Source organism: Rhea americana, unplaced genomic scaffold, assembly GCF_003343005.1.
Source record: "Rhea americana isolate MKP2758 unplaced genomic scaffold, rheAme1 scaffold_11, whole genome shotgun sequence".
Lineage (NCBI taxonomy): Eukaryota > Metazoa > Chordata > Aves > Rheiformes > Rheidae > Rhea > Rhea americana.
The window spans coordinates 4,448,592-4,475,351 of NW_028185150.1; the positions used below are offsets into that span (position 1 = coordinate 4,448,592).

The 26,760-nt window shown below is 35.9% G+C and overlaps 1 protein-coding gene across 2 annotated transcripts; it reads left to right on the forward strand.

Moving 5' to 3' along the window:
* Positions 1-139: 139 nt before the first annotated feature.
* KIF27 (kinesin family member 27) lies at positions 140-25,569 on the forward strand. 2 transcript variants are annotated; one of them, XM_085313361.1, is made up of 18 exons: positions 140-169; positions 1,226-1,620; positions 4,213-4,413; positions 5,757-6,727; positions 9,632-9,775; positions 12,417-12,623; positions 13,163-13,335; positions 13,741-13,874; positions 14,383-14,538; positions 15,533-15,738; positions 16,600-16,797; positions 17,136-17,249; positions 17,873-18,049; positions 18,676-18,891; positions 19,925-20,131; positions 20,959-21,157; positions 21,630-21,794; positions 23,459-25,569. In XM_085313361.1, the coding sequence occupies exons 2-18, from the start codon at positions 1,311-1,313 to the stop codon at positions 23,917-23,919; spliced, it is 4,239 nt and encodes a 1,412-aa protein (XP_085169487.1). In that variant the 5' UTR covers positions 140-169; positions 1,226-1,310; the 3' UTR covers positions 23,920-25,569. The 2 variants fall into 2 exon arrangements, with proteins under 2 accessions (XP_085169487.1, XP_085169495.1); XM_085313369.1 differs by having other exon boundaries at positions 9,635-9,775.
* Positions 25,570-26,760: the final 1,191 nt, after the last annotated feature.

Consider the following 26,760-nt stretch of genomic DNA (forward strand, 5'->3'; position numbering starts at 1 on the left):
GCGGGGGCTCGCCCGGAGCCCCGCTGCTGCCAGCTTGGGGGCCCAGGCCGTCTGCCGGCGTGGTGGGGAGTAAGAGGCGCCTCGGCCCGTCGCAAATGCCCGGCGCTGCAAAATGCTGCTGCGAGCCGGGCCGAGGCCGCAGGTCTGCTGCCGCTTCGTCGCCGGCCGCGTACGTTAGGCGACCCCCTTCCCGCGTTTCGTGCGTTACCTTTATGTTCTCGCTTCTGTGCTGTTATTTCCTTGAAACAACAGTGTTTTTCTATTTTCTARTGCCCGACTTGTTCTATTTTTGTTTGACCTGTAATTAAGAAAAAGGAATTTTAGCATTTAAAAAGAGTGTCAGCATGCTAAAGCAGTGCGTGCCTGTGGATACAAAGGATGCTACCTAGATAAGTAAAAACAGAAAATGACCAAACTGTGTTTTGAATTGATAGTAAATTTAAATAGTTGTTTCTGATCACAATATCCTTTGTTACCAGCTTTATTTCAGCCTCACACTTCAGCTTTGCTTTTTTTCTTCTGCTCAGTTAATAGAATAGGGTTTTTCTTTTTTCAGTTTCCAGATAGCTTTCATCTTAGCTCAAACGAGCTCAATCGAGTAAAATAACATGCAAAAACTAATTTCTTTGCAACCATAAAAKAATGTTTGAAACTGGCTATATTTTTAACAATCTTGAATTGCAAATGTGTAATAATTAGGTGTATTTAAATCCTCAATAGGCAGCACAAGTGCCTGCTTTGTGCTTGCTGAGTTTGAACTGCTTGGTCTTTCTTAAGTAGAAGAGARTTTTAAAGTGTGTTTGTGTGTATGTATGTGTATGTACATACAATTTGGGGAGAAAAATGTTTTGTTTCACTGATCTCTGTTGCCTGTGCAGCATGAATGCTGCTCTGGAAAAATAAGTGGATTCATTCAGGTATATGTTTTAACAACAAAGCTTATTAACAAACTCTTATGGTATTTTTGCTTCTCCTGACTGCATTATGTTCAAATGGAAGATAAGGTGACTCTCTGAGTTCAGGTTAAGTATGTCATCTTAGAAGCAAATGGAGATAAAATTAGTTTATAAATTGATACCACAGTTACTGATGTAGCTGATTTTATACCACAGTTATTTTTCACAGTGTAGTTGTGTTCACATATTTTTTTTTAGCGGATTCTTCAACTTTGTGTTTCAGCAGGAAATTAATTTTTAACTCAGAAAACTTTTTTTTTTTTTTTTAGTTTCGTACAACTGAGAATGAGGTGAAGACAGGAATCATAAAAGATTTGTTAATGGCTCCCTGAATACTGAGTGAGGAACACGGAGATGGAATCTGGTATGGAGGAGATCCCAGTTAAAGTTGCAGTACGAATCAGGCCTCTGCTTTCTAAGGAAGTTCTTCATAATCATCAAGTGTGTGTGAGATTAGTCCCAAATACACAACAAATTATCATTGGAAAAGATCGTGTCTTCACTTTTGATTATGTATTTGGCAAAAATTCAACCCAAGAAGAAGTATATACAACTTGTATTAAGCCTCTTGTAGTGTCTTTGACTGAGGGATATAATGCTACAGTATTTGCTTATGGGCAGACGGGTTCTGGAAAGACCTATACCATTGGAGGAGGTCACATTGGTAGGTAGTAGGAAGTTTATTTTGTTGTTGTGGCTTGTAATTGGTCTATTTGTTTACCTCTATTTAATACATAGATGATTCTGCAGTTTTAAAATAATTTCACTCAGCAATTATATTTTGAATAATTTTCGGTGTCTAGATCGAATTATCTCTGGCTTTTTCTTTGTGTATTTTTTTTCCTTTGATTTCYTGTTTAGCTTTCCCCTTTACTGACTTTCAGTAATTCTGTTGGCCCTACTCAGAACAGAGAATTTTGTACAGCTCTCTGTAGTCTAGTAATTTCCATAGAGTGCATCAGTAACATCAGTAAGACATCTAAGCATTGTGCTGCTAATAAAATAATTTTTAAGGATTAATGGAAAAAAAGTATGGTAAAAATATGCTTCTAAAGTTTACTTTGTAATTGAGCGATTCTAAACAGAGATTTTTCCACAATTTAGGCTACACCAAAGATATCTGAGAAAAATAAAATTTATAAAGTGCTCTTTCACRTTTTCCATATTAGCATGCAACTTTTTGAGAGCGTGGCAAAGAAACTAACTTCATATTTAAATTTCACTTTTTAAAAAGTGAGTATATGAATCTGTTCTATTTAATTAACTTGATATTTCCAAGCTATTAATTCTCAAATACCTTAGATTGGGKAACTCTTCTCTGTAATACTTTGCAGAAAACCTTGGTAGCTTCTGCATGTATGTATTTTGCTTTCTGCCTTTCTACAAAGTCCTGTTTCATAAGCTTTGGGTCCTCTTCCCTCTGATCTGCAGAAGTGTAACAGTTTCTTCTGTTTAGAGGGATAAGAAAGAGACCAGGAGACAGACAGAGGCTGACTAGATTTTTCTTGGTCTCTTTATCCTCCTCAAAATAGTCTGTGTCATCATTTCCATCTCTTTCCCAGACCARTCCCCTATTTGATTAATATTGCTGTAGGCTATGGATTGTGGTAACTTTTGAAAGTCTGAGTTTTCATATCTGAAAATTATATATTCTGTTTCTACATAAAGGATTTGAAATATTATTGTTAATGTGCTAGTACATTTAAAATAATACTATTTCTTTCATTTTTGTCAGCATGATTTTAACTAATTCAATTTTCTCTTAGTCTGGTACCCACAGAATGCAGTAAAGTTCTATGTTAGTGTCGTATCTATGCAAGATGAATAGAAGAAGGTAATATTGTTCAGGTATCTTGACTTATCTATGAGTCTGACTTCTGCTCTACCTAAGAGGACYTGATGGCTGATAAAAGGAAATGCTTTTAACTAGTTTTACAGTTGGGACCAGATTCTGATTTTTAGTAATATAACAGATAAGAATCTTGATTTATGATAATGTCACTGTACTATACTTTATTTTGCCAAATCTAGCAATTTAAATAGCACCTCTACTAGTTACTTCAGACCTTATCTTGCAACTATCAGAATATCAAAATGTAATTTGCTTTAAGTTTGGTGTCAAGGCAGGAATTCTCACAGGAATAAAACTGTAATATACTTCTTTGTGGTTCAGTATTTTACATTAGACTGTTTGTTTCTTTTTATATACCAGTATTTCAATGGGTAATCTTTGTTATTCCACAGTATGCACAATCCTTTGGATTATCTGTGACTGTAATATTTGATTTCAGGTCAAGTTTTAAAATTAACTGTTTGAATATTAGATTTCATTTCTTTGATAKAATGTCTGCATTTTAAGGTAGTATTTATAATAATCACAGGAGATACCAAATTGTTTTACGGTATTTTTATTTATGATTTAAGTCTTCTAAGTGGATATAAGTAKATTATTGTAAATCTCTTGGTAGATATTAACATTTTCTTTATATTTAATTCTGCCTGTTGTTCTAACTTTATGCTGTCTTTCCTCTAGCAGTAGTTATTTAATATTCTTGTAAGTACCATTGTTAGCTAAATTATTTAGGTAGTGGATGCCACAATATATGACTGTTCAAAACTCAGCTGCTTTAGCTTTTTCATGTATATTTCTTAAATTCAGAGTTAGTTGTGAGTAACTCTTTGTTTCCTTGGTAAAAAGAAGAAAGATACTTGGTATCCTCTCACAAAAGCTATTTGTGGAAACATTGCCCTGTGCTGAGTATTTTAAAAAAAGCAAAGTAAGGCATTAGTGATCCATATGTAGTTTGAAAAAATAGGAAATTATTATAAACAGTGGCCATAAATCTTGTTTCACCAAATTACTAATGGTCATTACTGTACTTAAGTGAAACTTGGAGGTATTCTTTCTAAACCTTAGTTTAGAAACTATACATATTGTTACTATACATAATGAATTGGAACGAAGAATATCCTCTGAACAGCATAGGGTTAAAGCAAACTCCATATTTTTCCTGTTTTGGGGAATCTAACCTAAAATTATTCAGAACTTAACTTTGAATCCTATTAATGTGTGCAAACAAATAACTCTGATTTTCAGATATGCAAATATTTACATAAATCACTGGAAACACTGAACACTTCAGATTCCTTAGTATATTGAGTAATAAACTTCACAGACTTCTGTCTCTTATCTTCAGCCTTTGTAATTTCTGTGGTAGTGACTGCAGCTTCTGTGATATCTTTGTTTATTCTTTAGCATCAGTTGCAGAAGATGAAAAAGGCATAATCCCAAGGGCTATTCAGGAGTTATTTCAGCATATCTCTGAAAAACATAACATTGATTTCAGTGTGAAAGTATCATATATAGAGGTTTACAAGGAAGAACTTCGAGATTTATTGGAGTTGGAGACCTCTGTGAAAGATTTACATATCCGAGAAGATGAAAAAGGAAATACAGGTAGGGTATCAGCTCTATAACTCATGCATTTGGTTTCCTTTGTCATTTGGGTGCTCAAACACAGATTATTCTTGCCTTCTCTTGAACTTACTGATTACTAACACTAAAAAAATTTCTGTTTTCAGAAAATACTAAGTTTAGCCTAGGTGATTTGAAGCAGCCTTGTTTTTTGACACTTGTGAATGATACAGATATTCAATGGAAATGTCTACAGATAAGGTAGAAATACAGTTAAGTTTCTGCAAATTCTTCCTAAAAACACAATGACATAAATGTGATTGTTCACCTGAATAAGTATTTCAAAATTGAAACTCCGCTTCTCACTTAAAAATTATAATGGTTAAGCCATTTATAGTATGAATATCTGCCCACTATTTCCATATTAAATGTGTGGGAGAAAGGAGAACATCTGGTATTTTTTTGGAAGCTTTGAAATTAACACTTATCCCATAGTCCTTCTGTGCACTACAGGCAAATGCCAGAAAAATCCCCCACAGAAATATTTTACTCTGAAACTGTGAGATCTGGATATTTTTTTCTTTATTCTTTATTTTCAAATTGTTCTGTTTGTTTAAAACARTAATATTCTGTTGCATTGAGCTGGCACAGCTTTCTTGTCTGTAGGTGGAAGAAGGTACTGATGTACATTTACTCAGTGCAAAACCTGAAGGTAATATCATTGCTTCATGATGATCCAGCAATATGTTTTAAACTGTGCTCTTTTTCAGTATGGTTTCAGTCAGCTTCAGTAGATCATGTACCTGCTAGGGCAAGATCTTTCAATTCTTTGTTAAAAGTATAGACAAAAAACATGCTGATAGAAATACTCATTGCGCCTTCCACATTATTAGATTATTCAAATAAGGAGTAACTGTCCAGAAGGCCCTGCTACTTGAATAATGTAAAATGAGATTTCTGTTCTTACCAGAGCTTAGGAATCATTCCTAAACTACTGTAAACTTTACTTTCCCCCCCCCCTTTTTTTCCCCCCACTGGAAGAATACCCTTTAAGCTGAGATTGCTCATACTTTTCCCAGATCACACTAAATTGCAAATTGCATGTGGCTAAAAGCTGTTTATTATGCTTAATTGTTATTTGTTTCAAAAGCTTTAGCATGGTACACCGATATATTAAATATCCACAGGTTTCAGATGTGCTGTACCTCATGCTTTTCACATTTTGATGTTTTATTTTCCTTTATGTATGTGCTGTGAGCTCATAATAATGCAGGCTTCTCTCTTTCTCTAGTTCATGGTTCTGGATTGACTATTCATAATTGCTGTAAACTTTTGCTAAGAGTTTAGGGTTACTATTCTTCATTTCTTTCATTTGGTGTTTGAAGTGATTGTTGGTGCCAAGGAATACCAAGTTGAATGCGCAGATGAAGTGATTAGCCTGTTGGAAGGTGGCAATGCAGCTCGTCACACAGGTACAACACAAATGAATGAGCACTCCAGTCGATCTCATGCCATTTTTACCATCAATATTTGTCAGAAACAATCTGCAGAGTCTCAGAAAAATACTGATGATGCTCAAAATTCATCTTGGAAATCCATTCGTATGATTGCTTCAAAGTTCCATTTTGTGGATTTGGCAGGATCAGAGAGGGTAACAAAGACTGGAAATACTGGTGAACGGTTCAAAGAATCCATTCAAATCAATACTGGTTTGTTAGCCTTGGGAAATGTCATCAGTGCACTTGGAGACCCAAAGAGAAAAAGCATGCATATTCCATACAGGGATGCTAAAATCACTCGTATTCTGAAAGACTCCCTTGGAGGAAATGCCAAGACTGTCATGATAACATGTATAAGTCCATCCTCATCAGATTTTGATGAATCTTTGAATTCTCTCAAATATGCCAACAGAGCCAAGAATATTAGAAATAAACCAGTTGTAAACTACAACCCTGATCAAGACCGGATTGATGAAATGGAACTTGAAATCAAATTGCTTCGAGAAGCTTTGCAGAATCAACAAGTTAGTAATCATGCTAATCAGGGTTCACAAGACTTGAATCAAGAAAGGACTCGAATAAGTTTGCTTGAAGAGCGTCTCACCCAGCTTCAGGTCAAGTGCTTCCATTATAGAAATTGCCTAGATGAAGTCTTCCCATTCCTGATTGATTTGAAGGAGGATGTTAGCTTAAAAAGAAGTCAGCAGGACAGGTTGCAGAGCTGGATCGCCATGGTACAAGAAGTAAGGAAGGAAGCACTCGCCATGCAGCAGATTGGTATTGGGACTGGAATCAACCAAGAAGAGCCCTATCAYATCACAATTCTTCAGCTAAAGAGGGAACTAAAAAAATGCCAGGTAATTATAAAGTGATAATTTAAATAAATATTTAATTATTAAATAAACATTCCATGAAATGACTGTCTACTAATTCTTACATTCATTTTTGTGCTATCTTGAACACTGCTGTTTGCCTGCTCCTTTGGCACATAATTTTACTTGAATGGGTGACTGAAGTATCACCTTCATCATAGTAGAGATAAATGACATACTTTGGCTAGTAATTTTTAAGATGATTCTGTGAGATTGAGCTGTTGCCTTCTGTTAGATTTTTTGATTTTAGGCTATGGTAGTTCCAGTTGTCCTTTGAACTCAGAAATTTTTTTAAGTCCTGTCAGCAAATTAGTCTATCAGAAGCATTACCAGTGTAATTACAAAGCAGATATTCTGCTACTGTCAGTGCACTTACAGATAACTGATGAGTTAAGTTCATAGTATTACAAGGTTGCAGGTATCTTTTCTCATGTTATTAAATCAGATTTTCCTAGCCTATATTTCTTCAGCAGTGTTTCTGCAGTGTTTCTGCCGTGAACATTCTCCTTTTCATTATCAGGCCTTTAGCTTACTGAGTTTCTAAACTATTTACAGATTTCTGTTTCTTACCACTTTTTCTAACACTTGTTTCTGAGTTATATATCAACTTCTTTCTTGGTGCCATCATGCTTCTTTACAGTTTTCCAGCTGAGGTGAGAATTTGAAAACAAGATATGGGTTTCCTAGCACGCAGCTCTCTCATGAAGATCTGCTCCTGCTGGTAACTCTGAAATAGCTTTCTCAGACAGCACATAATAGTGCCAGATGACGATCTATGTGGAGAAGAGCTCTCAGCCTTCTCAAGCATGATAATGTCTCCTCACAGAATTGAAACATGATCAAATACATAATTCTTCATAGGGACATCCCCATGTATGTTTAGAAAGTGWATGTCTTGCATATACTGAGCTAAAATGTTGACTATGAATAACAAAACATCCTAAATACTGCAGATATTAAAACATACAATAAACAGAGCCTCAAATGAAAAATATTTTTTAAAGTTGAAATTCTGGTTTGTAACTAGAACTTGAATGAAGTTCTGATGAAAAGATGATTTTTATTGGATATATTCATAAACTAAGCATCTTGTTACTGAAGGAGGCTGTGCTCCAACAAATCAGAATTTTATAGCATCATCTTGTTTTGCAATTTGCACACCAAATTCTGATAAACATGTAGACTGTTATCAGGCAATTGCATATATAAATTCTGTCTTCTCTTTAATTCCTTTTTAATACTCTGTTCTTGGTTTCTGTCATTCTAAATTTCTGTATTTTAAGCCTCTGATTCCAAGGTTCAAAAGAGTGCAAGAACTAGGTTAAATTGAAAGGTCCCCTAGGTCAGTATGCTGTCAGTAACCAGGAACAGATGGTTAGAGCAATAAAGACTGAAAGACTGATAAACTGGCCTTATAGCTGGGCCATTGAATTTAATATCAAACAGTGGACCTATTCTTGTGTGTAAACACTTTTTTTTCCCTTTTTTTTCTTGTTACCATGTATCATTACGTGGATGGTGCTGTCTTACATGAAATAAAAAATACTGAGCACATATATTCTGATACTTAGTTATATACATTAAAATAAATACTTCTTCAGCAATAGTTCTTAGTTTGGCTGATCCCTCCCTCTAATGTTTCTGTTACCAATATGAAAAACTGTGGCCAACAGAGTAAGCAGAAATAACGTATTTATGTTGCCAAATATATTGCTTGCTTACTGTTGTTCTTGTGAGCCAGCAAAGGCTAGGAAACTATTGTTTTACAGTGCTTAGTTGCAAGTACATACTCATGTTGCATTTTACTTATCACATAAATAATGCAGACTGTGCCATCTGTATTTTTGTTTGATATGAGTTCCTGGGTTTCCTACAGAAGGGTACATTCATGTAAATGATATCTTGGGAGGAGATGTCTTCTTCTCTAGTAAAAGTTAACTAAAATATTTGCATGTGACAAATGATGAGTTCACTGTTTTCATTTAAAGATCAATATTGTCTAGTTTAGTATGTATTGTTTTGGTGTAGCTCCATGTGTTGCATACCGAAATACTAATTTCCAGAAGCCAAYTGCATAAGGTCAAGAAGAAAGAAATGGACAGTGTGCTGCTTACTTCATATCACTGCATCCTACCCCATGCTGTCATCATGCTAACATCTGCACAAGTTTTTTTTACTACTGGCCTGTATTTTCCTTTCTTTTTTCTGTAGTTGGCTCAGCTCTGAATGATAATGTAGTAGCAATATGAGGTAGGATACAAATGTCTGCTAAGTTTAATAGAAACAATGCATTGGATTGGTACATAGACTTTGGACAAGGTTTTGCTGTCTAAAGAAACATCAGGTTCTTGAATGCATTCTTAAAAGCTGTTAAGATTTATCTCATCTTGGTAGAAAGGTGCATGTGAGCTAGTTGTACAGCTTTATCCAGTGAGGTGATACTTCCATACTTTGCATTTGGCTTTTACAGTCGTCTTATGGTCTCTTTAGACAGTTACCTGAGTTGCAGATGTGGGAAGCCATCTTTATTTCTTCATTTTGAGAACTGTACTATTCTTGATGTTGAGACCGTATGGCTATGTCTCACAGCACATTATAAAGAAAATAACTGTATTTACAMACCCACTTTATTCTGGAGCATTCATTGTGGGTTTATTTTTTTTCTGTGGGAGAAAGAAACTTGTCAGAAGGAAATCAATAGGTGAAACAGAGACGTGAAAAAATAATTAGTAGAAACAGTGCACAAACACTTGGAGAATTTGCCATGCACACTTCAGAACTCTGTAGTTCTGACCACATGTTTTCATCCCAAATGAATGATTTCTTTTTTTCAGTTGTAAGAATAATACTGTCCCCTCTTCCCAGCTGAACTGTCCTTTTATTTTCTAGCAGGCTTTAGTTATGGACGAAGAAGTATTTAGCCAGAAGGATCATGAGCTGAAGGTACTGCAGAATCAAATAAAGACATTACTACAAGAGAATGAAGAACATCTGGAATCTTTAAAAGAAGCTCAAGAAACAAACAGATTACAGGTATTTTTCCTCTGGTACATATCACTGTGGAAGAATGGTGCAAATGAGATGTATGCCTGAATGTATTCATTATTTCAAGACCGGTTTTACGTTTTGTTTTTTTGTATTTGTTTTTTGGGTTTTTTGTTTGTTTTTTGATATTAGTATCCAACAATCTTTTAGGCATTTTGTCTGAATCAAAAACTGTATCATGTAATGAGTTGGGTTTATCTAGTGCACRAAGCAAAAGACAATGATTCATAATGTTTGTATACCAGCCTAAGTGTGCCACAGCCTTCTTGTATGGTATTAGGCAAATCATTCAACCTCTCTATGCTTAACACACACACCCTCATTGTGTCTTTTGTTTCTAGGTTGTTTCAGGATTCTTCCTTAATTGAGATTTGGAAAGCCTCTGAAGGATTCTAAAGATTCTATAGAATGCTTTAATTGAGAAACTCTATAGAAATATGTTTTGTTATAGCCTTAGTAAGCATGAGAATAAAAATTTGTTGCCTTTTGACTTTGTAAGGCAGGATTTTGTCCTAGGTTTCTGAGCATTACCATTATAGGAAGCTGAGTAACATAGTGGAAACTGCTTGGSTTTTGCCTATGTAGATCACTTGTTTGGTCATGAAATGGTGATGGGCAGTTAGTATGTAGTATTCCAAGATACACAAGATCATAAGTGGAGTAGCTGCTGTTGCATATCACATGGACGATGGACAGAATATCGTCTCATTCTTTTGAAGAAAACAGCATAAACATGGCTAGCTAGTACTCTTYTCCTTATTTTACTTTTTCTCTTTTTTCCTCCTTTGCTGATGACTTGAGGAGAGTCATTGTTGATTGAAAAGTAAGTATACTGCTCATTGCATTTTTCTTCCCTCTGTCCCTTTCTTTTTTTTCTGTCATCTCTGGCTAGTTTTGTTTTGTTTTCCTATACAACATAGTGTCAGGTTATTACACTAAGATGATGCTCCTGATCTATATTTTGTAATATACAAGGTCAAGGTAAGGAATAGAAACAGTCACACAGTGAGTAAAAGATTTGGTAAAAGTCCCAATCACTTCAGTATCAGAGATGGGAGAAGAGCTTTAAACTTCTCAGGCACCAGTTTTGTACTTAATCCACTGAACTGCCCCCTTTATTGAAAAACGTAAATGAAAATAACTAGGGAAATTAAAAGTAAATGCTTGTGTCAAATAGTTTGACATGGCATTCACAGGAACAAGTAATTTACTGACACATGATAGGATCAGAATCACAAAAGTAACATCTACGTATACATGTAAACATTTGTTACCTAGTATTTATGTAACTGCTATTGTACTATGGGGTTGTCTGTGCAAGACAGAAGATGAAGAGTTGAAGACTGCAGGGGGGATCCCTGCAGTTGGCTTTTAGTGCTACCAAAATTATAAAGTTTTACATACATACTCTACTCCCTATGACAAAAGGATATTGTATTGCRTACATATGTATTGTATTCCAATAAAAGGTCAATTTTCAAGGCATTTTCTGTGTGCTTCTGTCCCATATGACAGGACAAGAGGCAACAGGCACAAACTGAACCACAGGAAGCTCTGCCTGAACATGAGGGGGAATTTCTTCCCTGTGAGAGTGATGGAGCACTGGACCAGGTTGCCCAGAGAGGTTGTGGAGTCTYCTTCTCTGGAGATCTTCAAGGCCCGCCTGGATGCAACCCTGTYTARCATGCTCTAGGTGACCCTGCTGAGCAGGGGGGTTGGACTAGATGATCTCCAGAGGTCCCTTCCAACCTTACTGATTCTATGATTCTGTTATTCAAATAGAACTTGCAGTCTCAAAAAGCAAGATATAAAGGATGAAAGAAAAATATATGATTCAGAGTAGGAGAATGCAAAATATCTTTCATTAAATACTTTCAGTTGACTGTCACAGCTGTATTGCTTATTTTCTGTTGTTGGTAGGCCAGATATTAGAGGTACTCTGAAAAGAAGTGAAAGTAATGAAGGGGATTGAAAATGGATATAACCTTGATGTTAAAGATCGATTTCTGGAAGATACGCAATTTTGAGTAATATTGAGAGTGCTGTAGGAAGGGCAGATAGATAAATTCTCCAAACTAGTATATTAAAGTCGAGGCTGAGTAGAAGCAGTACCTAATACACGGGATTCTGGATTCATGCAAGTAGTTGCATATGTTTGCTTACTAACACTAAGAATATTTGAAGTGAGATTGCTTAAAGAGGAAGYCTTTGTACACGTTCAGTTATTTCGACTTAGACCATGTGTTCCATTTAAATATTTTGTACTGAATTCCTATGTTATTCCCCCATAAACACAGAGAAATAAAGCAAGCACAGGCTGAAAATAATGTTGTCTGCTTCTCACTAGATGCCTAGATAAGCTAAAGTAACTAACCTAGTATAGGCCTTTCTAGGAAAAAAACCCTTCAAAATATTTGTGAGAGTTTGGGTGGATATATTAGTTAAAATGGTATGTCATAGAATTTTWATTTTGTTGGAGAGTTTGCATGTTTGTTCACTGCAAAAGAATTTAGGGTTRATGAGTGATATACAAGATTCATGATCTTGGTAATGAATTTAGGAAAGATGAACGTGATGGAGAGCTGATGATCAACAGCAGTTCTGGTTTGTGTTTTGTTCTTCCTTTGAGAATGAGAAAATGGTGGAACAGCAAATCCTTATTGATCAGCTAAAAGACAAATTAGAGAAGTTTACGGTTATGAAAACTTCAGACTTCCCTAGTGCTTATGGAGATGGACCAGCTGTTGTGGCATTTACAAGGCGGCCATACAGTGTCCCACTCACAAAGAGTCTACTCTGCTCCCTTCATCCATCTTCAGGGCCAGACACCCGAAAGGTAAGGGCTGCCCAAATGTTAACAATTCTCTCCTTTATTTAGTAATGATTAAAGTTAGAGAATTAGACTTGACATGAGAAATTATGGTGGCTTTGTTACCTGTTAGTTTCCCATTGAAGACACTAGAAAATTACTTTCTAATTTGTTGCACACGTTATCCTGCAATAATCCAAAATGTTCTGTGCAAATTTATCACTTAAAATGATAAAACTGTTACCTTTTCTGTGTTTTTTTTGTTTGTTAATCTTCTGAGGGTTCAAATATGAAATGTTAGCAAAAATGAATGATTATCCTGTACTGACGCATTGAATACATTTTGGTAATGAGTTGCTAACAGTGCCTTTTTTGGCATTTGGAAGTTCTCTAAGCTCTCTCAAAAACTTGTGTTACAAAGATATTCRGAAGTTTTGTAGAAAACCTTTGCTTGCAAGCTCAGGTAGTGACACTTTCAAACTGAAATAGTTTTGAAAAATCAGTGAAGAATTGCTAAACTGTTACAAGTGATTTTTCCCACCTTCTTCTGGGGTGCTTTTTGGCAGGTGTATACCAGCCCCCCTGCCTACTCCCTGGCTCGGGTGATGGCAGGATTCCGTGCTCGCAGCCAGATGATGCTGAGCTACATAGAAGATCAGGATGAAGTACTTCATTGTAATCTATCTGATCATAGCGATGAAGAAGGAAATGCAGAGAATGAAAAGAAAACCTCATTTAAGTAATTTTTTTTGTTCTTTAAAGTTTTTTATTGCTTTGTTTTTATACACATATGTATATCAAATGTAGTATTACTGCCTAATTTTGCTATATTAGGATGCCATTTATGATGTTACTAAGCTAAACTTATGAGAACAATTTGGCATAATGCAAGACAAATTTCATAAACTATCAGTGACTGGTGTGTCAGGACATAGCTTTTGATTTATTAAATATTGCATGATCCTTGTTTTGAGGCCAGAATCTAACAATAAGATATAGGGGAAAAAATGGAAATTAAAAATGCTCATGTGAGTTTTCTCACTATGAGATTCTTCTGTGTTAAATTCATGCAACTGTACATAATCTTAAAAGAAAAAAATCCCTGTATGTTTTGGAATGTAGCAAGTTTTTCATTCTTATTTAGGCGTTCTATAAACCGTACATGGACCCGAAAACAGGCTTCTCTCTGCTTTCCCATTGACCTAAGTGATACGAGGTGTCAAGTAGACAAGCCTAGTTCTTATGACAAATCTGCGCTACCGACTGACACAATCACAGGTAAAATGGAAGTTATGAGAGGAAAGTATATTATATTATCAGAATACACAAGAATGCGATTGTCACATTTAATTATTTTTCCCATCCAAATATGGGCATTTAAAACAACAATAATTGAGTTTTTTGTAGCTATCCTAGAATTGAGATTTTTTTTCCTGAAACTGCATCAGTGACCTTAATGTTTAAATAATATTATTAGCTACACATTGGAGGTGTTCAGATAAAAACATTTAACACTCCTTCAYGGAAAGAAAATAAATAGTATTATTTTATCAGAAATGCACTGAAATTGTTTAAATAATATTCTTCCTCCTACACAGGGTCTTGGAATGCTAATGAATGCCATCCTTATTTCCCTGGGTAGAACTACTATCTTTTATACAGATAGCAGGAAAAGACTCCTTGCGCTACTTGTGTATGTACACATAGAGTGTTCCAGAGCACTGTCCTTTGGATACAGAATGTATTCCAGACCTTTCATCTCACTATTGCCATGTTTTCTTGCAAGGTGAAGAGATGGACAGCCTCCAGAAGAGTCATGTTTATAACATGCAGAAGTTAAAGAATGCAGAATTGAGACTCACTGAAGCCAAGCGAAAAATGAGAGAACTTGCACTTAATATCAAAATGAAAGAGGAACTTATTAAGGAATTAGTAAAAACAGGTAACTGGCTACTGTAAGGCACATGAAAATGAAGATATTCAGAAATAAATAAGGCAAAAGAAGACAGTACTTCTGAAATTCTGCATGTCTCAGTTTTTATGTAATTACCTTGTGCTAGAAGACTTCTAATAACATACAGATTCACATTTTTTATGAATGATTTGCTAGGATAGCATTCAAGGCTGTAAACTTGGATTAGGGACTACAGTGATGTGCAGATGTGTGTGTTATTTTGTGTGCTTTGCTCATTACTGCTTTTTTCTACCAGTCTTGTAATTCTTCATGTGTATTTAGTGGTACAGGTCTTTCCATCAACATATATCCATCACATGGTATTTGAGATAGGAGAGAAGATATAACACTGCTGGGATTGTACACATTTCCAGCACCGCAGCAGAGAAGCAGGAATTAGGAGCTGATGAGATCAAAGACTAATGTCTCTGTTAGCCTACATCCCTTACACACCTAGTTTAGTATTTTYATATCTGCCAGAGGCTAGCTTATGATGATGATAAAGATCTCTCCAGTCAGCCCCTGGAATTACACCCTTCTCTACATACATTCCTTTGAGACTGCCTTTCGGCATTGAGAAAAACTCTATGCCCCCATAAATCTAACTATGAGAAAGACAGCACAAACTAGACAAATCAGAGGGTAGTCATCCGATCCAAAGTTGTTCACTGATTATCCACCTGAAAGTTGAGTAATAAGTAAACAATATACCCTTCTGGAAAAGGGAAGCATTTATAAAATATAGAGGAAATATTCTGACAAAATTTGAGTAGAAGAATTTCATTTTATTTGGTGCTCTAGAATTCAGTTGTAGACTCCTATGAAGTGTGAACTGTATGTTCATTTATGGTTGGAAAATGTCTTAGAAACTGTTGGTTCAAGCAGAGTGAAATAAGTAATAATTCAGCTCTTTAAGTATTACATTTCAGTTGATTATCCTGCTGTACCTGGTTTTAAACTATTTGGATATGATGTCTTTAAGGTAAGGATGCTCAGTCTGTAAGCAGGCAATATTCTTTAAAAATAACGAAACTGGAGCAAGAATCTGAGCAGGCCAAAATGGAACTTGCTGAAACACAAAAGCAGCTTCAAGAGTTGGAGAGTAAGGAGCTGAGAGACATTGCTGAGARAGCCAAGTTACAGAAGGAGTTTCGGAAGAAGATGGATGCAGCTAAGTTGAAAGTGCAGGTATTTTTGACCTACAATTAGGATTTACAAATCCCTGTCCTGCTAGTACCTTTGAAATTTTAATGTTCTCCCTGTAAAACCCTCACTAGTTTTACACAATTGTAGATGACTGGAGTGAAGTATGTCATGGAAAACTTAGTATCATTATACTCACAATGCTTTTTAAAATACAGGTGGTTAGATACATAGAGTATTTTATTGGTAGCTAAGCAACAAAGAAAGAGTAGATAACATAAGATGGTCATAAATCATTGTATGTAGAAAAACCTACACAAGGAGACATTTTTAAGGGGGTTTTTGTTGGTGGTGGTTTTTTTCATTACCTGCCATGAATAAAGTTGCCATTTATGAAATTGCTATATAAATTCCAGCTCTAAGCAAATTCTCAAGATTGTTTGGGATGATATGTTTGTTAGACCAGGCCTAATATAGTCATTTTGTGTGGTGCTGATGTCATGCTTGAAGCTCTGCTACACTTCAGTTCTGATGTGAGGCCAGCTTAGGTGCTCTATGCCTCGCTTGTAGAACAGTAAGCTCGGATAAGTACCATGTGAGAAGAGCTAAGTGGTTTACCAGCTTCAGCTGAGTACCAGCAGTGGCAAGGACATCCTGGCTCCATTTATGTCTGTGTGTAACATTTTCCAGAGGTATGAATTTTGGAAGACTTCACTAGCTTGCATGTAATGTCGGGCTCAAATTGTACCCGTGCCTTTTCACAGTGCTTGAGATTAATTCTGCCAATACTGACTTCACCAGATGATTCAGAAGCCATAGAAATAATTAGTGATTATTTGGGCAATAGTTAATAAGCCTTGCTGACTCTAGTTCAGTAAAATGAAGAATTTTGCTGTGAACTTTCAGACCTTACAGAAAAAGAAGCAGGACACTAAGACCCTGGTTTCATTATCTAACCAAAGTGAAAGACGAGCAATAGAACTAGAACAGAATGTGGCTCAGATGAAGCATCAGCAAACTCAGCTACAGAAAAGATTACATGAAGAGACTGAAACAAAGAAGCTCTTAGAGGCAGAGATTCAGCGGGACCAACAACAAATTAAAGTAAGATTCTTTTTGTTTCTTTATGACAGAGAATGAGATCAGCCAATTTTGCTTCTGTTTTCCCAAAGGCAGTGAAATATACTGCCAGAATTTCCATAAAGTAATGCCTTTCCTGAAAAGTGTATTAAAGAAATTGTGTATAAATATTTTCACATACATCTTCTCAGTTTGCCTTTCTCTTCAGACTCTTTATTACTTGATGTCTAAACCTGARTTGCAATTTTACGGATAAATTTAAGGTCAGTATTTCAGAATATACACTGGGTGGACTCTGACATTAAATAGGTTGAGGAAAAAAAAAAAGCCAGACTGATTAAACCAGGATATATTTTTTATAGGACCTTCAGCTAAAGATGGAGCAACAACAGAAAATTCTTAAACTTAAAGATGAAGAGATTGCTGCATTTAAAAAGAAGAAGAATACCTCAGCAGGAACTTTACAGAAGATACAGGTAGGTAATCTATTCCAAATCTGTTTCAGCTGTGAAAGGAAAAAACAAAAAGATTCTTCCTCTTTCTTTAGTTATCTCTATAAGGTGTTTGGAAGAAGATATCCCATGGTAGTTTTGTTTTCTTTTCACTATAACAAAAACTGGGACTATTATCAAGAAGCCCTTGCATTCTTAYTGAATGAAGAGGAGGAGGAGGCAGTAGCAGGTTTGATTGTCTTCATATGAATTGTCAAAGATGCTGGTTCAGAGACCTGAGAATTACATGGATTTGGTTACGTGGTGGGTTTGAGAGTGATCCTGATGAGCTCTGTTACTAATGTTTCAAGGTCTGTTTWTTCGTTGTTGTTCTTGTTTGTTTGTTTTTTCCTCTTCATTGATATAAATGACAGGTTTTGTATGGTTTTGATCATTCTTAACAGAGTTAGAGATGTCCTCTATGATGGTGTTAACTGTGTTTTTCTGAATTTGGATATTGGAATATGGGAGCTCCATGAGTTATCAAAAATCTTTAAGGGAAAAAGAAATTGCAAAAGATTAAAAAGGCTTTTTTTAAAAAAAATATAATTAAATTCCAAACTCAGAGGTGCTAGTTAATGTTCTCTGGATTTCTGTCTACATTTTAGAAATTAGAAGACCAAAAGAAATGGCTGGATGAAGAAATGGAAAGAATTCTTCAACAGCACCAACAGTTAAAAGAACTGGAAGAAGATTTAAAGAAAAGAGAAGCTATTGTAACCAAGAAAGAAACATTAATACAAGAGAGAAGCCACCTTGAAATTAAGAAACTAAGATCTAGCCAGGTGATCTAAGAAACACTGTGAAACTGACTACAGTTGTGGTAACTGAAAGACTAGGGCAGCAGGGAACCATGCAGCAGAACAGGCTGAAGCCATCTGACCATGTCTCTAGCACTGCCACTGAGTTAAGAGTGGCTTGAGCAAATCAACACTTACATGTGAATAATATAGAATAATTATGTTTATCCACCTCACCTTCCCAAAATTCTGACAACAAAACAAAAAAAAATCTGAATTCTAGTGATATCTTATTGSAGAATATTGGATTATATGATACCTAAGAATGACTTGGTCCTTTGGCAAACTAGGGAACACAGGCAAAACATTTTCATTGTTTATATCTAGTATCAATCTTCAATAGAAATTAAAAGTATCATTGTCACTTGTGATGACTAACTCATTATTTAACTTTTTGTGTGTAGAAAATTGATGTTGTGTCTCCCTTTGTTTTCTTTCTTCAAGTATATAGCAATTTTTTGATAGCTATCTACTCAGTGAATTGGAGTCTCTGTGCAAGATGCAGACAGGTCTTTTACTGCAAGATGTGCAGTAGATGTGCAGAAGATGTCCTCCTTCTGGAAGGAGTGTAATATCTGTTAGGTTTTTTTTGTTTGTTTTTTTTTCCTTAGGCTTTAAACAAAGATAGCATGAAATTATCTACTCGCTTAAGTATGCTGGATCAGGAGCTGAGTGATAAAGGTATGCAGCTTCAGGATAGCACCACTGAAGATAAGCAAGACATTTTGGAAAAAATTCAGGTTCTACAGAAGGAAAGAGATCAGCTGCTCAGAAGGAAAAACAGTGTAGATGAGAAACTGAAAGATGGTAAAGTGTTATCAGCTGAAGTAAGTAAGCACCTCTGARATAAATATAGTTTTAAGGTACTGTTGAGTAATAACTCATTCTAATTATAACCTAAAGTGTCTCTAAATACTAGGTAAGCTAGAACAAAGAAACTGAGGTTTTTTTGTTTGTTTGTTTATTGCAGCAATGTTAGAATACTGCAGTAACACTACTTAGATGCTAGTTAACAACATTTATATTCAAAGGGACTTAATTTAGCTAGTGCCTTAACAAATTCCACTGCCTCTAAGGACCACATAATCAGAAATAAAGAAACTGTAGACTTTGATCAGTTTATGCTGTGCAGATATTTTCATGTCAGGATAGAATATACATTGCTGTGTTTTAATAGTGAGGCCCCTTGATTTTTTTTCATAGGATTTTCTGGAAATCAATCCTTACCTGAAGGCCTTCACATTTTTACAGTGAAAATAACCTATATTGCCTGTATGGTTCACATTTTCATTGATTAGTATAATCAAATTAAAGATGTAATAAGTTCATATAGATTGYACAGATTTGTTTCTAGGTCTTGAAGTAGTATAAGGATGTGGCTGAGCTGATCCAATAATTTGCAGGTGCCAAAAGGACCCTCCTTGCTTCACTCCTTAGAGCCCTCTGTAGAGCCTCWGGCCATGCATTTCTGCCATTTTCCTGTACAAGTTATGGTCACTACGCTCTTTAGTGACCTTTAWCAATTAATCCTGCAGAAACTTAGCACAACAGAAAAATTGTAGTTGGATTGTGGGGAGGGAGGGAGGGAAGGGTAAAAAGGAAAGTATAACRTCTACTTTTGCAGTGATGAACCATTTGAATGACCTCTGTAAAACGGAAATCTACCATGGCAAAAAAAGGGGGGAGGGGAAATACCCTACATTTTTACTCTCCCTCTTTCTTTTCCCATTCCAACATCTATACTATTATCAATTGTCTTGCTTTTCATAGTAGTTTCATTCTGGAGAATGAAGTTACTAAATGTCTTAGAATATTGATTTGCACATTTTTTAAAGATCTCACTCTTACGCTYCTCTGTAGGAAGAACATGTCCTTTTCCAGCTGGAAGAAGGAATTGAAGCCTTGGAGGCTGCCATTGATTACAAGAACGAAAGTATTCAGAGACGCCAGCACTTGCTTAGGTCCTCTTCTCAGATTCTCTTGCAAAGTGAGGATAATGTAATAGGAAAACTAGTTTCCCTGTCTGCTGCTGAACTCAGAGCCATCCTTTTGAAATATTTCAACAAGGTTTGTTTTAACTTATGAATAATATTTTATCCTGTTGTTGAAGTGGTATCAATAATTAAAAATCAATTTAATAGGTTTTCAGTGAAAGGCTGCTCWGGTTGTATTCATTCAACATTGCTCTGGATATCTGGAATATTTATGTTAAGTAGGATACTTATATATTAAATTTGTGTATCTTGTTTTGAGGTCAGTAGCTTATAAGGTGCAGCTAATTTGGAGATTTCCTTGCTCTTTTTCAGTCTTCTATGTTGCTAATTTTTGGAGCAGTAACGTATTTACATACTACTGCAAACTGAAATTCTTCCCAAATGTAGGCTTCATAAAGCTCAGGCTAGTGCTCCTTTTTTCTTTTTTTTTTAACCTCTCTTCCCTTCCCCTTCCCACTCCAAATATAAAAATCTTTTGCAAATACTGCCTGCAGTTTTTACAGCCACATACTGAAGAATTGTGATCACATCAGTAAACATAAAAATGAAAAAGGACATAGTGTGTTTTTTTGACTTCGAGTGAACCTGGAGGATCTTGGGAACAAGCTGTCTGTGCTATGCAAGTTTTAAGTTTTCCAGAATCAGGGTGAYGCTACTGTATCAGTTAAATTCCGGTCATGATATTAAAAACATCAAAAAAAATCCACTAGTCCTTGTGATTAAAATAAACCTTTAACAAGTGTTTGTTTCTGAAGTGTGGACACACTGCAGGCAAGTCTGTTTCCAGTCAATGCTTAAGGCTTACAGAGATCATTGCTTTTGCATGCATTAATCTACAAGCAGAACTGTAAAGCCTTTATTAAAATGGCTTGATAAATCAGAAGTATATTTCTTTCTTAGATTGTTGGCCTACGTGAGTCTGAACGTAAATTACAACTGCAGACTGAAGAACAGGAAATGAAGGTCATAGACCAAGAAAACGCAATACGTGAATTAGAATCTGCACTTGAACACATCAAGCTGCAGTGTGACAGACAGCTGACYCTACAACACAAAGAACATGAGCAAAAACTACAATTAATACTGCATCATTTCAAAGGTATTTGCTTCTGTGGAGGATTGCACAGCAAATATTATATTTAGTCACTGCAAAGAAATAGTGTATTTCAACTGAAAAAAGACATTTAATAATAATACATGAAGTACAGAGATACATTTTGTCACTAATTCTGGTGTCATATAGGATGCTGAGGAACAGGTGCAAGGTGTCTATAAAAAACAATGTTTTTAGAAACAGTGTTGGAAATGTCCTATTTTCATAATCATCTTGCTGTTAGTAAAAAAAAGTTGAAAGATAAAAGCCTTGTTGATCTTGACCTTATAAATATTCTTACTAAAATTGACAAGCAGGATAGACATGGCTTTTTTTGATCCTATGTCACAGTAGTTAAAACATATATACTGCAAGCAAACTGTCATCAAGATACAGATTGTCTGGTTTGGAAGCTTGATTTTTGGCATATAAAAAAACAATGCATATTTCATTCTAAAACTAATTTTACTTGTCAAAGAACAAGATGGTGAAGGTATTGCAGAAGCCTTGAAAGGATATGATGTAAAAGTCCAGCAACTGGAAAAAGACTTATTTTTCTATAAGAAAACCAGCAGAGAACTGAAGAAGAAATTGARAGAGCTCATTGGAGATTCATCCAATCAATTACTGGCACCCACTAAATGTAAGTATATTATCTTAAAATATTTGTGCAATTGTCAGTAGATGATTTGAAGTATGATTATACACAGAATGTATCAKATAGTTTTAAAAACTGTACTTTTTACAGCACTGTGTCTTCTCTGGGAAGAGTTAATTACATCTTCCCTCGATTTCAAATGAAAGACAGCATTTGTTTGTCATCTCAACAATCTGTGATACAATAAYGATTTAAATTCTTGTTCTGTTTTCTTTGGATTCTCACATAATTTGAGCAGTTATAATGTGTAATTGTTATGGTTAAGAGAAAGGATTTTTACAATCTGAAAGGCTCTGTATGACATTGTAACTGACAGCATTGTAGTGTGCCACTGTAGGTGTTGGGCTGTTTGGGCTCTTCTGGATGTGTAGTAGTGGTTTAAAAAACAAAATTAACTGAACGTTGCTCTCAGCACTTGATTTCATGGAAGTTTTACATTGGGAGATTGTCAGTGAAGAGTTCCATGTTTTCAGTGACTAAAAGTTTATTCCTTACTAGAGTTAAAACAGAGGATTTAGACAGCTGTAGTAAAAACAGAAACTTTCTAATGTGCTTCTGTGCTTTTAAGGATCAGCAATCCTTATAAGTTCCTATTTGCTCTCTGTCCTACTAGCAAAATTCAAACTTATAATAAAGCTGTTCTGATGGGGAAGGGGAAAGAAAGGTTCAACTTCTGCCACACTTTTTGTTCTCACACCTCTCAGTGCCACCACCATCACCTCACGTGCAATTAAGCGCTCTTGGCTCTGTATTTCTTTTTGAGGCTCAGCAAGACTGGTTCTTCCTCCCACTGGATACTTCTGTTTCTTTCCAATCTGGGCAGTGCCATGCTTCAGACATGTAGGTGYTGATCACACATCTGCCCCTCAGTCCTGCCCTCTAGGCAGGATAATGAGCCGAAAGTTCATTACTATAAAGTACACTATCCTCTGGTGAACATGAATATTCTAGAGGCTGGGTTCTAAATAAGCATGGGAAAGATTATTCTGTATCTAGTATACAAAGAAGCATGTAGCTCAGGACCTGTTTCCCCACAGGGAAATGCTCATTTTAGGCAAAATGTGGCAAAGAATAGAAGGGAAAAGATGCCTGTGCATTTTCAACTTTCCCAAATGCGTACTTTGGTAGGAGTTGTAAGTGCTCTACTTTTTTGTATCACTATTTCATTTATATTCCTTTTGAATGCACTTTGAGTCATGCTTTCACACAACAGAATAAAACACTTTTGATAATTGATTGYTGACCTTCATAAAAGCTCTACATGTATATTATAGTCATATTTGCAGAACTGTTCTGTTTTGCTTGCATAATTACATGACTGCTTTTGAAAATATGAACAATTAAGCTGACTATGTTTTGGGTCTGTTGGTGTAAGATTGCTTACTGGGATATACCACAAGTTAGAATGATGAAGGTTGTTACAAGCTTCTAGTTAGAGAAAAGAAACAGCTAATCGCCTTGACGTTTTTGTGGATGACAGACCTTTTAACAAGAGGGATAAAATGTGAAGTGATGATTATTTTTGACCACTTTCACACTACAGTTTACTGAAGTTGTAAAAACTATGCTTACTACTTAACTTTTCTTGAAGGCAGGTAATCATAAGGATTGTAACTTAGCTATTTATCTCTTGGTAAATTTTATTTTAGATCATGGTGTTTGTAGTAAGGCACTTGGTCAAGATGAAGCAGAAGTTGCTTCTGAAGAATTCAAGTGGACATCTAACCCTGAAACCAATAGTCAACCAGGGAAAACAAAAGAAACAGACAGAACAAATGCTTTAAGAGTACAGCTGAATTCCTGCAAGCTTGGAGATGTTTCAGAAGTTGGATGTAACAAAATATGTTTGTCAAGTGGTAGTGATGACAAAATGGGAACAGATGAAGCACAGCCTTCAAAATCTCATTCTCAACTACTCTCTGTCAACCAGAGGAGAGAGACCATAGCACAGTTTCAAGGAGTAACTCCAGTAAAACTATCTCGCCGAGAGCTACGTCATATCCCTCCTTCTGAATTATCTTTGAGGCGCTCAAGTCTTGGAGTTCGTATCAGTTTTATTGCTCCAGACTCCATTGAAATGGACAAAAAGTCTAGTGTTAGTAAGATATAATTGCTGTTCATTGCATTTTAATAGCACTTGCAACTTGAGCAATTGTATTAGATTTCTTTGTCATATCTCTCTTAACRAGCAGTCATGAATGAATTAGTTAAGTGTTCTTTAGTTATTACAAACACTATTGTCATTAAATGTTTGCTATGCTCAGATGGTTTTGGTAAATTGGAGATATATTTTAACTGGCACAGTATCTACAGGCATCTGTATATATAAATATGTATATGTATATACAGGCATATGTATGTATCTATATATAAAGGCATATACAAATGCCTTTCATCCCTAAGGAAATTATTTGTATTGGTTGGGGAGTTTTTTGCAGCAATTTCRAAAAGTGTATTTTACAGAAAACAAACTGTGTAATTCAGGTTTTCTGGAATTAGATTTTCACTCAGAAGTTATAACAAACTATTTAATTTATTTGCATACATAGAYAGAAAATGTAGTTGCCAGACTGTTGCTTAGTAATGACTGACTTCTGTATTTTTTTGCATTTTTTTTAATAATACATTTTATACAAGACATGCTTGAGATCAAAATTGGTATCTAAAGCTAAGCTTGCTCCTGAGAAGGAACATGAAGTACTTACTCTTTTTAAAATAGTGTTTAATTACTCTTATTTAAGAGTCTTTCTCTATGAGCCAAAAGTCTTAATTATTTAATAGTTTTTTACAAAGTAAACTTTTTGTGCAAAATAAGTGAAATTAGGACAATTACTTATTTCACGTTTTGTTTTTGTTTGCTGGAGTGTTTCTGAGGCTAAGAATTGTACTTAGACAACCCCAAAGCATGATGTTTATTTGTCTACTACAGTAGGAGAATACTGGACCAAATTCAGCATCTTTTAGGTCAGACAGATGGACCAATGTATTCTTTATTTCTTTGTACTAATTATTCATGTCCTTTTATTTAGAATAAATACGAATTATTTTCTTGCATTGCATATCTGTTTCAGAGTAAATACTGCACATATATCTTGGTTTATTGTTACATTGTTGTTGCTAATGAGTTCAGAATGAAAGGCAATCTTTTTGTAGGACAGTGACTGCTGAGAAGGATAAGCTAATTAGTAGTTGTACARACTTGAAGACAGAGTCGAGAATGTCCAAAATGAGTGAGTTTAACACTTCTATCCATAATTGTGTCCTATCCAAAAGTGGCCTTTTTCAAGAGATAATTGGCCCATTTGAAAGTAAGGTTAGTTTTATTTAGACTAAGCAGTCATGTTTGAAAATAATGTCTTGGATTTCTAGATGTGCTTAGCAAAGGAAATTTTCATGTTGTGAACTAAGACTACCTTCTGATATTATTTAGGCAAGGCCTTGTRTATAGAGTGTGTGGCTGTAGTTTTTTTTTTTAAAAAAAGTATTTTTCCATGCTGCAAGCACAGAATAAATTTGCTCACATCAAGAGATCTTGTTACAGCATGATCAATGGGCCTATTGTCCTATGGCATATTTTAATATTTTGAGTAGACTGTGAAACATTTTATAATCAGATTGCTAAACCATTTTACCTGTCAAATGATTTTATCTTCCACAGTTACACTTAGTTTTTCCCTGTTATTCAGCAGAAGTGTGAGATAAGGATTTAGGATCTTTTTGTTTGCATAATCTTTTACTGTGATGTAAGTAACAACTGTGAATTCTACTAAAATTAAGTTTAATATTACTGTATTTATTATTCACTTAATGTTTGTAATSAGAAAGCAATAAACAAGTAAATATATTTTAATATGTACTTCCATTATTTATTACATTTCAGTATTATGTGAAAGAATCGTTGAAAGCATTTATCCTAAGATAATGCCGTACATTTGCATGTATCACATAGTACTCTGTAAAATATATGTGTTCTTGCTTTGAAGTTTGCAGAAATTAAACTTGCTCTTTACAGATGCAGAATTAAAATGTAGGAAAGAAGAACCTGATCAGTAACAGGTATTAGTTGATGTTTTGGAGGTTTCTGTAGCTGTGGTACTGCAAGTAAGTTATTCAAAGATCAGTAAAATATTACAGTAAGAAATACTAGTGTGATCAAAAATGTAGTCATTTTTTTCACTTTACATTCCCTATGCCGTGAATATCCCTTTCCAGACATAACTGAAATGTCATCTCATGTTAAGACAGATAAATGTATTTATCTCTGTTTATTGAAGCGGAGAAAAAATATTTTAGTAGCCGTATTTAAGGAGAGGCAATCTTAGAAAAGATGTAAAATGGAGATCATTCAGGTTTTCTCTAATTACAGTTTCTGTTGTGTCACTTGCAGAGTCACAGTTTTTAGGTAAAACTCAGCCACCTCTCCCAACCACATTTTGTGCTGTGTGTATTTCCTGAGGCAGAGCTCCTGAGTTACCACAGCCCCAAGGCCCTGGCTGGAGAAGGCTGGGCACTCAAGCAAAAACATCTTGAAAGGAGATGCGCCCAGGTGACATGAGGCAAAGCTAGACCCAGAGGGCCTGAGGGAGGGAGGTTGGTTTTGTGCCTGATGTAAATTCCCAGCCCGGGGAGCAGCCGTCACGCCCCGGGCCTCGACCCCCGAAATGGCGCCGCAGGCAGGCGGCCGCCGCGCCGCGGTGCATGCTGGGAACGGGCGTGGCACCTCGCCCAGCCCCGCCCTTCTCCACCGCCCGCCCGCGCCGTTAGTCATTTTGGTCCAGGCAGGTGTCCGTATCGGGCGGCCGCGGCTCGGCTTCGGCCGTAACGCCGTTGTGACGTCGGCGCAGCCAACCAGCGGGCGAGGTAAACAAACAAACCCGCGCGCGAGGCGGTGCCGTAGCGCGCGCCACAGCGCCCCCCCCGCCCGCCGCGGTGCGGTGCGGCGCCGCGCCCG